Here is a 14,861-nt window from a genome sequence, read left to right as displayed (position 1 = left end):
CTGAAATAAAGACCAGTTTGCTAATAATCTTATGAAAGCAAATGTAAAATATTCTGTGTTCCATGCAGTATTATATGTATATTTAACCTGCATGCATTTAGATTAATTAGCCTAATTTTATTCAGGTAAACATTAAGAAATAATATATTTATTTGTGTGAAAAAATCACAAGCGACTTCTTTTTTGTTGTTGTTGGTAATTTCCCTTCTGCAAACATGATTCAGTAAAGCTCATTTCAAGAAATGCTTGAAACCTGCATCACATTTGCTGTATCTCATGACACATCATTGTAATATTATTGTCTTTGATATAATGGTGTTAGTTAGACGAGGTCGAAGAGAGCATGAGAGAGAGATAGAGAGAGAGAGAGAGAGAGAGAGAGAGAGAGAGAGAGAGAGAGAATATGAATGTGATTGGTTAGCGTCACACAGTGGTGAAGGAGGAGCCGCATTAAGGCCTGAATAAAACTCCTCCCATATCGACACAGACATCTTACATATATTCATGATCATAATTCAGAAAAAGAGTAAATTGATTTTCATAAAGATTAAATCTTTCATGTTTACCTTAATTATATATTCATATTATGATTATTTAAATATATTTTAATGTAGGTTACAGGAAATACATACTTAGTGTAACTCTTAATATATAGATAATAATCATTATATAACTTATTATGAAAAATGTATTTTTGTTCTGTAATCTGTAACTATCTTTACTGCTGTTGGGCTTATATTATCAAATACATTATTAGCAAATACAGTTTCTTAAATTAAATTAAATTATCCTTGGATATCTTAAACCCTAAATCCCTGAAGGGGTTCATTATCTTCATCAATGCGCCACTGATCTTCATAATGTTATAATCCAACTGTGCTTCTTCATAAAATCCACTAATAACTATTTATTCTTACTGATATTTTGTAAAAGGTCTTATCCTGCCACCACTGCACTTCATCCGTAGCTAACTTCATCTTCATTTGGGCCTGCACTGGGTATCATTGTTTATTTTGTATATCAAGTTCCAGTTAATATGAAATACGAGTCCATGTTTAGTGATAAGAACATTAGTACACTAGATATCACTGGAATCATTGTAGTGTTGGAGAAGGAGAGAGGCCGGTCATAGTCATCAACCACTCAAGGAAGAGGGAGCTTGTATGGGGATTGTAGTTAAAGGGTTCTTCATTGTGAATATTAATGGCTCGTCCTAATCTTCCTTAAAATAGTTTCTAATGGGAAGTCTTTCTAACAGAAAAAAAAAAAAAAAAAAAAAAAAACACTCAGCTGTATATTTCTACAATATATGGCATATATAATATAGCAGTAATAGGGTCTTGATGGGTACAGAAGATTATGGGCTTCAGGTTGAGTTCAAGGTCATATACAATATTGCCAAAAGTATGTGGACACTTGACCATCACATCCATACTGTATGTGGGCCTTCTTCAAAGTATTACCACAAAGTTGGAAGCACACAGTTGTATAGAATGTCTTTGTATGCTATACTAAAAGACCCAAACATGTTCTAGTATGATAATGTTCCTGTGTACAAAGCAAGCTCCATGAAGACATGGTGTGTGAAGGTTGGAGTGGAACTCAAGTGTCCTTCACAGAGCCCTGACCTCAACCCCACTGAACACCTTTGAGATGAACTGGAATACAGACTGCACCTCAGACCTCCTCACACGACATCAGTGCCTGACCTCACTAATGTGGAAATGTTGTGACCAGGTTTTAAGCTGCTTATTCTAATCATTTTAACTGAATTAATTAGGGGCGGTGATGGCTTGGCGGTTAAGGCTTTGGGTTACTGATTGGAAGTTCGGGGGTTCAAGCCCCAGCGCTGCCAAGCTGATACTGTTGGCCCATGAGCAAGGCCCTAAACCCTCTCTGCTCCAGGGGAGCTGTATCATGGCTGACCCTGCACTCTGACCTCAACGTCCTGACATGCTGGAATATACGGAAAAATGAATTTCACTGTGTTGCAATGTACAGTATATGTGTTCAATAACGACTCATTATTATCATTAATTGTTTTACTTTTATATATTTCTATTTTGTAATTAAATATGCATGTTACCAACTGCAAACTATTTGTTCAACTATTATTCACTGTTACTAAAATAGTTTTTCAAAGTATAAAATACTTATAGATCTAACCATAATATTAATTTTAATCACTTAGCATCATTCAGTGTGATCATGAATACAATATCATTGTCAATATCCTGTATCATTGTACAGTCAGAAAAACAAAGTATGATAGAACTTGTATTACAAAAGTTCAGTTGAAATTTTATAGTATTATTGATGGAATTGCCAGTTTATGGGTGGAATGATCTAAAGAAAACAGTTTACGAAACAGATTTGCTTGCATATGGCCACAAGGTTAAAAAAACAAAAAACAAAAATCATTTGCTCAATAACTTCACATGAAGAAAAAAATCAAAAAGAGGCTGTGCACATAATTTCCTCCTTTTTGATTTGCTGTCATTTTGAAGGGTTTTAATTCCAAGAATAGTTCAGAAAGGTGTGAGGAGGGGCCTCAGTCAGGTACCTACTGCTAGATTACTAGTCTAGATCTTATGTGAAAAATTATCTGTGATGTCAGAATTTTCCATGATAAATCTTCACCTCAAAGTGTGATGTGATCAGTTCAGTTCCACCATCTGTCAGTGTAGCAAGAGGAGACATGTTATACACAGACCTCAGACTGAAGATGATGACAATGATGTGGATTACAGCGGTGCTTTTTAATCAATTTGGTAAGTATACATGGTTTTGATAGTTTCTAATCATATGCATGATATTCTCAAATCTTTGATAAATCTAAGTGCACTTAGGACACTAATGACAATCTCTGTGTATTATTGATAGAACAGACATGTTTGTTCTCCAACTCTTAACAGCAGATTCTACACAGATGAACAGCATCAATCATCCGAACACAATAATCACTGCTGATGTCGGTGATAACGTGACTCTGCACTGCTTTAGACTGCGAGAGGAAAATACCGATTCTATTATCTGGTACAAACAAAAGGTCGGACACAAGCCTTGTGTAATAGTTGCAGTTCAACATGAAACCTATTACGAAAATGAGTTCAAGCCACCAAAATTCAGCATCGAGAAAGAAAAAAGAAACGGCCATTTAAAAATTGTTAATGTGGAACCCTCGGATGAAGCCGTGTATTACTGTGGATATATAAATTTCTTAACGAGGTTTACAAATGGAACATTTTTATCAGTGAAAGGTAAGAATTTTAAAGTAAACAGCTAGCTTTATTAACTGTAATAATTGACAGTGTTCTACCTACAGTATATAGAGTATTTTGCTGTTATAAAAAATTATTGCATTGGTGCATTCAGATGTTCAATCAAAGAATGCGTTTGATACAACTGATGTGCCCTGTCATAAAATTTTGACTCAAATATAATTAAAAAGAATGAAATTTAGTCAACTCTTTTCCTTGTTTCATAAGGTTCTGAATGTTACATTGTGAGAAATTATATGTTGATAAGTTCTCTATTTGTAAGACTTATTTGAGCTTTTTTTTTTATATATGTTTATCATTTTTATGGCTTATAAACATTATGTATTAAAAGGCTATTAAGTGGTGTAACAGAAAAGCGTTCCCCCTATCATTGGGATCGTGTGTTCATGATATGCTTGTTCTCACCCTCCCTCGCTGGCAGGTGTTTGACAGGGAAAAGATGGAGTAGTTACCAAATTGCAAGAAAAATGTTCTTATCGGTGCCATAGATTGGAATGCTGTGGTCGGTTCCTCCCAGAGAGTCAATGACACTTTTAATTTAATTTGCCAACGATATTACCAAGAAACTACAAAATCCTGTGTATTTCATGTATTATAAAGGTTTCTATAAGGTTATGTATAAAAAGAATCACACTGTCTATATTACACTGAACAGGTAAACCAGATTTAAGCGTCTCAGTGTTCCAGAGCAGCGTGTCAGACTCGGTTCCTGCAGGAGCGTCAGTGACTCTGCAGTGCTCGGTTCTCTCTGAGAGCAGATCAGCAGAACTCCAAGTGCTCTGGTTCAGAGCTGCTCCACCACAATCCCATCCTCAAATCATTTACACTCATCACAACAGCAGCCATCAGTGTGAGAGCGGCTCTTCTACACACACCTGTGTGTACAACTTCTCCAAGAACATCCTCAGCCTCAGTGATACTGGAACTTATTACTGCGCTGTGGCCGTGTGTGGGAAGATCATTTTTGGGAACGGGACACGAGTACAACTGGGTAAGAATAGGATGTTTTATTGATAAACCAGAGTATGTATTCATTATTTTCTTTATTAGTATATTTGTATCCTTGTATCCCAAAATATTTATATTTTTCACTAATCATTATTCTTACTCATTTTCAATCATCTTAAATATTAGTTGCTTTAGTGTAGAATAAATCACTGATCCATTATTTGAGCTAATGAGAGTGTGAAATAGGTTCATGGTCAGAGATGTATGATGGATGTGGCCGTAAAATTCCCAGATCTTGAATCAAGAGCAAAATTAAACTAAACTAAAGAAAATTGCCAGAAAATTGCCCTTTAAATAAAGGAAAACGCTGCTACCAAACAGTATTCAGTCTCTCCAGGATTTTGAGATTTTGCCATCGCAGAAATTAATGCAAAATCAAGCAAACTCCACAATATTCAGAGGAGTTTGCAATTGAAAAAAAAAATGAATACTGCAGATGTAACGTCTGTACAACGGCCATTCAGCCAAAGCCCTCTTCGATTCACGTGCGTCAAGCATGAGTACAGCTAAAAGGGTTTATCATTTACCAACAAACATCACTGAGAAAGAGCGTTCAAAACAATTTTGTGCGATTACAATTTCACCAATTCAAAAATGTAAAAAATTACAAAAAAGCTCTGCAAGTTGCATCACAAATCGCAAAGCCACAGAAAATCCAAGAATTTTTGGCCACAACAATTTAAAAAAAAAAATCAGCAAAATCCTGTATGGACAAAGAATTTATAAATTGTACCTTAGGAACATATTTTCCTTGGGACAAACATTTAATCGAAAATATATGTGTAATGTCTAATTTCTCAGCAGTTGCTAGTTGTAAATGGTTCCAACATTGATAAGATTGGAAATTGTGTGTGTGTTGTTTTGTTTTGTTTTGTTGTTTTTCTACATGTTGGATTAATATTGTGATATTTACTGTGTGACAGAGAGATCTGTGGATCCTGTAGTGATCTGCCTCGCTGTAGCTTTGGGAGTGTGTGTGGTCGTGATCTTTGCTCAAGCCAAAAGCTGTAAAGAAAGAAACTGTGGACAACGCAGCGGTAAGTCTGCAATAAGGTTATTATTAACGCAATAAACAGGGTATTTCCATTATATACCACTTTATTAGTTACCTCTATATCCAACACATTGACAATACGCAACAAGTTTATTAGAAATACCGATCTGGTACCCTACAAACTGATATAGATTCAATCACAACCATTTTTAATCTGTTTCTGTGGCCTGTCTGTGTAAACTGGTACTACAGAAACAATTATGTGGTTAAAGATGTAGTTAGACAAAATTAATCAGCACCTTCAGACAATAGGAAGTGAATAGAGCTGCTCTGTGAGTCAATCATTCAATTAAAAACTGCATTTTCTTTCTCTACAGTGAGACTCAAACGAGGTTCTGTGACAGACAAGACCTTCAGTCAGGTAAACATCAAGAATATGTGAATACATTACGTTATCATTGGACAAGTAGTTAGTTTTAAAGGTTTGTACTTGAAATCTAATAATTCTATATTCTAATAATTTCATATCCCAGGACTGTGACAGTGTGGAGCTGAATTACGCTGCCTTACATTTCAATGAGAGGAGAGCCAAAAGAGGAAGAGTGAAGAAACAACAACCTCAAGATGTTATATATTCTGATGTGCGAGGTTTTTCTGTAACTTAAATTTGATCTCTAATCTGATTCAGTGTCATTAGTTCTGTTATCAGTTTTCATTTGTACTGTAGATGTGTTTTTATTAATGATTGTTCAGGTTGAATTTAAACTGAAAGCTGAATTGTCTAGAAGTCTCAAAATCGCTGGAACACTGATACACTGGTTCTGTCAAGGAGTGACGTGAGAAAGCAGATTAATACATTGTTAAGTGTGTGACAAAATAAAAAATCAGAAAATTACCCCCCCCCATATCCTGGTAATATGAATATTAGTATCACAATATAAGAAACAGACTATATGCCTGTTGAACATCACATTTTTAAACCCTGGGGATTAATATGTAGTTAGTTCCCCTTTGCTGCAGTAGGGGTCTATAAATTCTCCTCTAGATTTTGGATCGTGGCTGTGGGGATTTGTGTTCATTCAGCTACAAGAAGATTAGTGAGGTCAGGCACTGATTTTAAGTGAGAAGACCTGAGGCGCTTTCGGTGTTAAAGTTCATCCCAAAGTGTTCCGTGGGGTTGAGGTCAGGGCTCTGTGAAGGACACTTGAGTTCTTCCACTCCAAACTTGGCACACCATGTCTTCATACAATTTCTTTACAATTGTGTGCTTCCAATTTTGTGGCATATTGGTGTGATGGTCAGATGTCTACATGCTTTTGGCCATATATATGTATGACCATGAGGTCAACCTGAAGCACATACGGTTCCACACCCGGGGGGGGGGGGGGGCTAAATTTTAGGGGGCCCTAAATTCAAAGATATCTACTTTTTTTTTTAATGGATTTCTATGAAAAAGCATTTGCCCTGATTTCTTCTGTTTTTGTATATTTGTCACACTTAATTGTTTCACCCCTTCAAGCTAAATTTAAAATTAGACAAAGATAACTGGAACATTCAACACCATTTGGCCTTGTGTGAAAAAGTAATTATTCCCTAGCTTATGGTTCAGTTAGATTAGCACACCCAGGCTTGATTAGTGCCAACCCTGTTGGATCTAAACATCAACCTTTCCAGCAATGAGAAGTAGCACACCATGCTGCGATCAGAAGAAATCCTGGAAGAGATTAGAAAGTTGGTTATTGATATATTTCAGTTTGGAAAGGGTTAAAAAAAAAACATTTCTAAGGCTCTGGGACTCCAGTGTATCAAAATATGAGCCATTATTTCCAAATGTAGGGCACACGGTGGCTCAGTGGTTAGCACGTTCGCCTGTGCGGAGTTTGCATGTTCTCCCCGTGCTACGGGGGTTTCTTCCAGGTACTCCGGTTTCCTCCCCCAGTCCAAAGACATGCTGATGGTAGGCTGGTAGGCATGTCAAAAGTGTCCATAGTTTATAAATGGGTGTGAGTGTCCAGGGTGTATGTGCCCTGCCTTGTGCCTGATGCTCCCTGGGATAGGCTCCAGGTTCCCCACGACCCTGTAGGATAAACGGTGTAGAAAATGTATAGATGGATCTCCAAATGAAGAAAACTTAGAACAGTGGTGCATCTTCCCAGTTGTCATACTGTAAGTCTACCAAAATTCATCCAACAGCGTATTGATGGCTCATCCAAGTGGTCACAAAAGAACCCAGATGAAGATCTAAGGAACTTTAGGCCTCACTCACCTCAGTAGGACATCATTCATAATTTTACCATTACAAAGAGACTGGGCAAAAATGGTACTGATTGGAGAGTTGCAAGGGGAAAACAACTGCTAACCAAAATTAACATAAAGGCTCATTTCACATTTGTCCAAGAATACATCATTGACCTGCAAGCCTTTAGGGCTAATGTTCTGATGAGTCAATAGTAGAGCATTTTAGATGACATGTACGCTGTTAAATCTGGCAGAAACAATAAAAGCATCATGCCAACAGTCAAACATGGTGGTGGAAGTGTGATGGTGCAGGGAGCCTTTTCTGATTCAGGGTCAATGGTGAGGTGTCATAATTGACAGAACAATGAATTCAGTGCTTTACCAGAAAATCCTGAAGGACAATGTCCAGTCATCAGTCCGTGATCAGAAGTTTAAGAGCAACTGGGTTATGCAGTAAGACAACAATCTGGAGCTCAAGAGCAGGTCCACATCTGAATGGCCCTGAACAAAATGAAGGTTTTGGAGTGGCCTAGTCAAAATCTTGACTTAAACCTCAATTAGATTCTCTGGCATCATCTTAAACTATTGAAAGCCCTCCCATGTGGCAGAATTAAAGCAATACAGTAAAGAAGGTTGGGCCAAAACACCTCCACAATTATGTGAAAGACTGATCTCCAGTTATTGGAAGCATTTCGTTGCAGTTGTTGCTGCTAAATGTGACACAAAAAATTATTAAGATGTGGGGAGAGGGGTGCGCAGTTAGTTCTTCACATGTGATATCGGTGGTGTATAACCTTTTTCCTTCAATAAATGAAATGATCTTTAAAAATGTTTTTTTTTTTGTTTGTTTGTTTTCCTCATGTTTTCCTTGCTTTATGCGTCATTTTCTATGATGACCTGAAACTATTTAGTGTAATAAATGTGCGAGCGCAGATAAGATTTTATAATATTATTCAGCGAATTTCCAGTTTATTAAGTTCAACGATCTAAAAAAACTTAAAACCACAACCATCTCGGTACATATTTCTTGCTAGAAAATAATAGATCTGCTTAAAACCTGCTTTTAAATACTGTTTAGCATTAGCATCTTATATAAAAATAGATATTTTCTCAAGAGACTGAAAGAAATCAAAGAGTTGTGCACGTCATTTCCGCCTTTTGGTGTTTAATAGAATTTAGTTGTTGTTTTTTTACTTTCTAAAGGTTCAGGAACGTGTGAGGAGGAGGGACAGTGTCAGTTATCTACTCTTGCTAGCTTTCTAGTCTAGACTGTGTGTGGAACATTCTGTGATGTCAGAGTTACCCGTCATAAATCTTTGCCACGAAGTGAGATGTGCTCAATTTGATCATCTGACAGTGCAACACAGACCTCTGACTGAAGATGATGACACTGGTGTGGATTACAGTGATTATGTTTAATAAAATTGGTAAGTGTGGATGCTTTTCTAGGTTTCAGATCTTATGCACGTTGCTGTAATAAGGATTCTGACATGAATACCTATATATATCATTGTGTAGGTTGCAAAAATGTGTTTGGAAATGTCTAAGGTTTTATAGTATTATGCACCGAAGTGCCGGTTTATTTGGTTATTATTTCTTGCTAGAAAAAAAATCAGACTTGCTTGAAAGCTAGTTGTAAACACTGTTGAGATGTCTTCCTAAATATTGGTATATATATATATATATATATATATATATATATATATATATATATATATATATATATATATATATATATATATATTTGGAGCTAAACATATTTTTATTACCCCATTGACAATCGCGGTGTATTATAGGTCAAATAAAGTTTTGGTACATTTGTTCATGTTTCATTCTTTAACACTTGATATTAGATTATGCAGAGACAAATGATGTCAATCAACCAAATCCAATAATCACCGCTAATGTTGGTGATAACGTGACTCTACACTGCTTTCGAATGCGACTGGACTCTGGAGCTATCGTTTGGTACAAGCAAAAAGTAGGACACAAGCCTCGTGTAATGGTCACAGTTCAGCACAGACCCAGTTACGAAGATGAGTTCAAGTCACCAAGATTCAGCATCGAGAATGAAAAGACAAGCTGCCATTTAAAAATTTCTCATGTGGAACCATCAGATGAAGCCATGTATTACTGTGGATTTATATTATTTTCAACATCATTTGGAAAAGGAACATTTTTATCAGTGAAAGGTAAGAATTTTACATGTACACAGCTAGTTTAATTCATTTAAATAATTGTCATTGTCATTTAAATAAATGCTAAATTCATGATCAATTAATGGAATCATTAATTAGCGTTTTCATACATTTCAAATATCAAAATGCTTCAGATTATTGCTGATGTGTTGATGCTACTGAAACCAAATAGTTTAAAAAATAAATAAATTTGAAACCAAATGTACATAGTCGGCTCTTGTCCTCTGGGTTCTATGTAATTAAATGTTGCACTACTTGAGAAATTTTATATATGTTGATGCATTCTCCATTTGTGTGAGTTTGAATTTACAAGCTCCTTATAGGAAGCTTTAGTATATCACCAATTATATGGTTATAAAATTTTCTTCTCCTTATTCTTCTTCTTGTTCTTCTACAAATAATTATTAATATAGAGCAACGGAAATATTACTACAGTGAACATAATAGAATGCACACGTTAATATAAATCTGTCATTTGAAGCTGCGCAACTGTCAGGGCTGCTGTTACACACTAAATAACCAAAAGTATTCAGACACCTGGCTATCACACCAATATGTGGCTCTTCCCCAAACTATTGGCGCAAAGTTGGAAGTACACATTTGTATAGAATGTCTTTGTATACTGTAGCATTACAGTTTCTCTTCATTGGAGCTAAGAAGACCAAACCTGTGCACAATGAAAGCTCCATGAAGACATTGTGTGCCAAGGTTGGGGTAGAAGAACTCAAGTGTGCTGCACAGAGCCCTGATCTCAACCGCACTGAACACCTTTATGATGAACTAGAACACCGACTGAAGCCCAGGCCTCCTCGTCCAACATCAGTGCCTGACCTTACTAATGCTCTTGTGGTTGAATGATCACAAATCCCCACAGCCACGCTCCAAAATCTAGTACAAAACCTTCCCAGAAGAGTATTGCAGCATATGGGCACTAACTCCATATGAAGATGGGTGTTTTTATGTGATGGGTGTCATTTTGTATAATATCATAATATATTATAATTGTAAAGATATTTGTAAAAATACTGTATAATATGCTATAATTGACACCATGTTCTTTCTGGACTGCAAAATGTATATATTATAAATTATTTCCCAAATATGAAAGAAACCAACTAAGATCTTCCACTGTGTATATTCCACTGAACAGGTGATGGAGATGTAAAATTGTCAGTGTTCCAGAGCGGCATGTCGGACTCGGTTCCTGCAGGAGCGTCAGTGACTCTTCAGTGCTCGGTTCTCTCTGAGAGCAGATCAGCAGAACTCCAAGTGCTCTGGTTCAGAGCTGCTCCACCACAATCCCATCCTCAAATCATTTACACTCATCACAACAGCAGCCATCAGTGTGAGAGCGGCTCTTCTACACACACCTGTGTGTACAACTTCTCCAAGAACATCCTCAGCCTCAATGATACTGGAACTTACTACTGCGCTGTGTCCGTGTGTGGGAAGATCATTTTTGGGAATGGGTCACAAATACAGTTGGGTAAGAAGTATAATGCTTTACTCTCAAATCATTATTCTTGCTAATTTAAATGACCTAAAGAAATAAATTGATTTATCATAGAAGTAAACACTGAGCCTATATTTAATATTGTGATATTTACTGTGTGACAGAGAGATCTGTGGATCCTGTAGTGATCTACCTCGCTGTAGCTTTGGGAGTGTGTGTGGTCGTGATCTTTGCTTTGACCTTTCTCATAACCTGTGAATGGAGAAACTGTGAACAAACCAGTGGTAAGTCTGCATTATGTCTTTTAATAGAGTTATTATATTGTTTTAATGCCATGGTAATATTATATAATTTCTGCTGTTATATACAATGAGTCACCAGTTAATTAGTTATTAGATCACTTCCACTCCACTTCCACTTCCACTCAAAAATAGCTATATATATATATATATATATATATATATATATATATATATATATATATATATATATATATATATATATTAAATACACCGATCTGGTATGAAGCAGTGTTACTGTTACCTTCACAAAATTTGTTATTTTCCAATATACTCGTGACCTGAACTGCTTTATTCCTCTTATACTACAGCAATTTGGCAATTATATTTTTCATTTATTAAATAAAAATTTATTTTTTTTTCATTGTTGTTTTCATGAAGTGGAACATTCTTGAAATAAGTTAGTTCTTGTTATTTATAGGCGCTGTAAAGAGTTGTTGTATTTTCTTTTGTACAGTGAGAATAAAACAAGGTTCAGTGACAGACAATACCCTTAATCAGGTAAATATTCAGCATATGTTGAGTACATGACATTATAAATGGACAAGCAATTAGTTAATTCAATTCTAATCATTTCAGAATTCATTCCTACAGGACTGTGACAATGAGCTGAATTACGCTGCCTTACATTTCAATGAGAGGAGAGCCAAACGAGGAAGAGTGAAGAAACAACAACCTCAAGACGTTATATATTCTGATGTGCGAGGTCGTTCTATAACGTAGATTTGATCTCTAATCTGATTGAGTGTCATTAGTTCTGTTATCAGGTTTCATTTTCAGTGTAGATATGTTTTTATTCATGATTGTTCAGACTGAATTTAAACTAAAAGCTGGACGATCTAGAAGTCTCAACATCCCAATGAATAAAATGAGAACGCAGTTTTAGACATTGTTAAGCGTGTGGAAATGTTTTTTAAAAACGTATAACATTACCCTGCCTTTCATGCTATGTTATGAATATTTGTATTAAAATTGTAGAAATCTGTGCATCCATCGTAAGGCTAGTCAATTCTAAAGTCTTAAAACATCCTTGTAGTTTTATTTTCTTTTTTTGCTTTTGTATTGCCTGGCTTAAAAACAGTGAACGCCACTCGTGGTCACCTCAGACTCAGGGTGAGAAGGTTGGTGAGCTTATATTTTTGACCACGCCACCACATGATATTAAAAGGCAAAGACAAAACAGAAAGCACAACCAAAACTTGGCAGCTTTTTAGTGGCTTTGTCTGGATTCACACATGTCACACATACTGTATTGAGTCAGCTCACTGGGGGATATACAGAGAGAGAAAACAGCTTGATAATATGCATTCTCAGATCAGCGACTGGTGTGCCACATTCATTTACTGACTCCCTCAAACTCCTACTGTTGATCCCTGCTGAGCCACGCCCCTTCCATTACATACTGTAAACGGAAAGAATCTGCCATAGTATGTAAGGAATAAAATACTTGTTGCTGTGATGTTAAATTAAAATAATCAATGATGTAGTAGTGTGTTGCAGCCTGACACAAAGTAGCATTATTGTTACCACCCTGACATTGATTTTTTTTTTCCTATCACAGCATGTCCTGAAGTGTTTACTTTCTTGTATACCACAGCAATTTGTCAAACATTACAGTTATTTAATTGTACAAAATACTTTAGCCATTTAAAGGTAAGACATTTAGGGTCACACATATAAAAAATGAAGTAATATTTGGTAAAGGTAAAGGATTCTCTGCATTCTCTAACTGCAAATACACAAAATGTGGTTAACTAGCATCCGTGATAATTGCACGAAGACTTTCAAGACATTTGGATGATTTAGCTAAAATATATTTTTTTTATCAATAATTTACTTCCGTTCTTTAATTTACGTAAGAAGGTTGTACTTTCAAAGTGACCTTGTCAGTCAAAATCATAACACCACTCTAAACAAAATCATTTAAAAAGAACAAGAATGAAAGACTTTTTCTTTTCCCCTTGATCAGTAAGATATTTGGATGACGCAACTTCCTGTCAAAAAATTTTCCGAATATTTCATCGGGGTGAACGTGTTTAGGTAATAACGTTGAGTGAATATTGTGGGAGATACAAAATGTACACAATTTATAATAGATGACTCATGGGAAACGATATTTCAGGCATTCACGCATTAATGCAGAAATAATACAATTTCTTAAGTATGTCGATGGTTATATTTAAGAGAGAAATAGAGAGAGACCAGACAGCAATAAGATTAGAGACCTGGAGAGTGAGCAGTGCACACACCATACAGTATTAACTTTATTTAACATTATTTTAAAATCATATTTAAACGTAGATGTGCAGTAAAGTAGCTGATATTTTAGCTATGTCTGAGTGTGTTTGCGGTTATGAAATAAAACCTATAATATTCTCATAGACTAATAATAAATGCCAACAGATTAGACCATAGAGAGGAGAGGAAAGAAGAGAACAGGAACAAAAATAATAAAAGACAAGAAAGGGGAGGACTGTGGAAGTGAAGATAAAGGTAAGACAGACAGATGGCTTATCACATATATATAGAGAGATTTGCATATACTATACATAGATACAGTATATAGGATACTACTGTTTCCCCAAATTTCATATATATTTGTGATGATGGTCTGGGAAAACCCATCAGATTTTTCAGTGTCTAAAAAACTATTAAAAAGTCAGGTTTTGCATCCATTTGTTCCTCCTATAAGTTTGTGGACGCTTGACCATAACATCCATATGTGGTTCTTCTTCAAACCGTTGCCAAAATGTTTGAAGTACACAATTGTATAGAATGCTTTTGTATGCTGTAGGATGACAATTTCCCTTCACAGAACCCAAGCGGTCCCTGTTCCATCATGACAGTGCCTCTGTGCACAAAGCGAGCTCCATGAAGACATTGAGTGTTAAGGTTGGAGTGGAAGAACTCGAGCGACCTGCACAGACACTTGACCTCAACACCACTGAACACTTTTGGGATAAACTAGAATGCCGACTGCACCCCAGACCTCCTCAACCAAAATCAGTACCTGACCTCACTAATGCTCTTATGTCTGAAGGGAAAAATCCTCACAGTCAAGCTCCATAATCTAGTGGAAAGCCTTCTCAGAAGAAGTGAGGTTGTTATAAGAGCAAAGGGGCGAATTCATCTGGAATGGGATGTTCAACAAGCACATATGGGTGTGATGGTGAGGTGTCCACATACTTTTGGCCATATAGTGTAGTTTGACACCTCAATTTTCAGATACTGCAAACACATATATTTTATTTACTTTTTAATGTTTCTTTGGAGTTCTGCAATGATGTTACATGTTGGTTCATGTAGGTAACTAACAGAGTGGTAAAAACAATCTACAAAAAGGCCCTATTTGTAGACATGTATTTTTGAAAATGTAGTTTTAACCCTTCA

The 14,861-nt window shown here is 36.0% G+C and overlaps 2 protein-coding genes across 2 annotated transcripts; both read left to right on the top strand.

Moving 5' to 3' along the window:
• The first annotated feature begins 2,929 nt into the window (after positions 1 to 2,929).
• LOC128612047 (uncharacterized) lies at positions 2,930 to 6,181 on the top strand. Its single transcript, XM_053631950.1, has 5 exons — positions 2,930 to 3,260; positions 3,937 to 4,272; positions 5,213 to 5,326; positions 5,661 to 5,704; positions 5,817 to 6,181. The coding sequence occupies exons 1-5, from the start codon at positions 2,930 to 2,932 to the stop codon at positions 5,946 to 5,948; spliced, it is 957 nt and encodes a 318-aa protein (XP_053487925.1). The 3' UTR covers positions 5,949 to 6,181.
• Positions 6,182 to 7,785: 1,604 nt separating this feature from the next.
• Positions 7,786 to 13,347, top strand: LOC128611978 (immunoglobulin kappa light chain-like). Its single transcript, XM_053631875.1, has 6 exons — positions 7,786 to 8,948; positions 9,375 to 9,713; positions 10,870 to 11,205; positions 11,337 to 11,456; positions 11,929 to 11,972; positions 12,066 to 13,347. The coding sequence occupies exons 1-6, from the start codon at positions 8,903 to 8,905 to the stop codon at positions 12,192 to 12,194; spliced, it is 1,014 nt and encodes a 337-aa protein (XP_053487850.1). The 5' UTR covers positions 7,786 to 8,902; the 3' UTR covers positions 12,195 to 13,347.
• Positions 13,348 to 14,861: the final 1,514 nt, after the last annotated feature.

This window comes from Ictalurus furcatus, chromosome 8 (genome assembly GCF_023375685.1).
Source record: "Ictalurus furcatus strain D&B chromosome 8, Billie_1.0, whole genome shotgun sequence".
NCBI lineage: Eukaryota > Metazoa > Chordata > Actinopteri > Siluriformes > Ictaluridae > Ictalurus > Ictalurus furcatus.
The sequence above is the reverse complement of the archived record's forward strand: the minus strand, read 5'-3'. Positions and strand labels throughout refer to the sequence as shown.

Bases quoted from the DNA above. Each gene is read 5' to 3' on its own strand.
- LOC128612047 (XM_053631950.1), top strand. From the start codon at position 2,930: ATGAACAGCATCAATCATCCGAACACAATAATCACTGCTGATGTCGGT. The intron at 4,273-5,212 runs GTAAGAATAGGA...ACTGTGTGACAG, and splicing joins CGGGACACGAGTACAACTGG to AGAGATCTGTGGATCCTGTA. The intron at 5,705-5,816 runs GTAAACATCAAG...TTCATATCCCAG, and splicing joins CAGACAAGACCTTCAGTCAG to GACTGTGACAGTGTGGAGCT.
- LOC128611978 (XM_053631875.1), top strand. From the start codon at position 8,903: ATGATGACACTGGTGTGGATTACAGTGATTATGTTTAATAAAATTG. The intron at 9,714-10,869 runs GTAAGAATTTTA...TCCACTGAACAG, and splicing joins AACATTTTTATCAGTGAAAG to GTGATGGAGATGTAAAATTG. The intron at 11,457-11,928 runs GTAAGTCTGCAT...TCTTTTGTACAG, and splicing joins AAACTGTGAACAAACCAGTG to TGAGAATAAAACAAGGTTCA.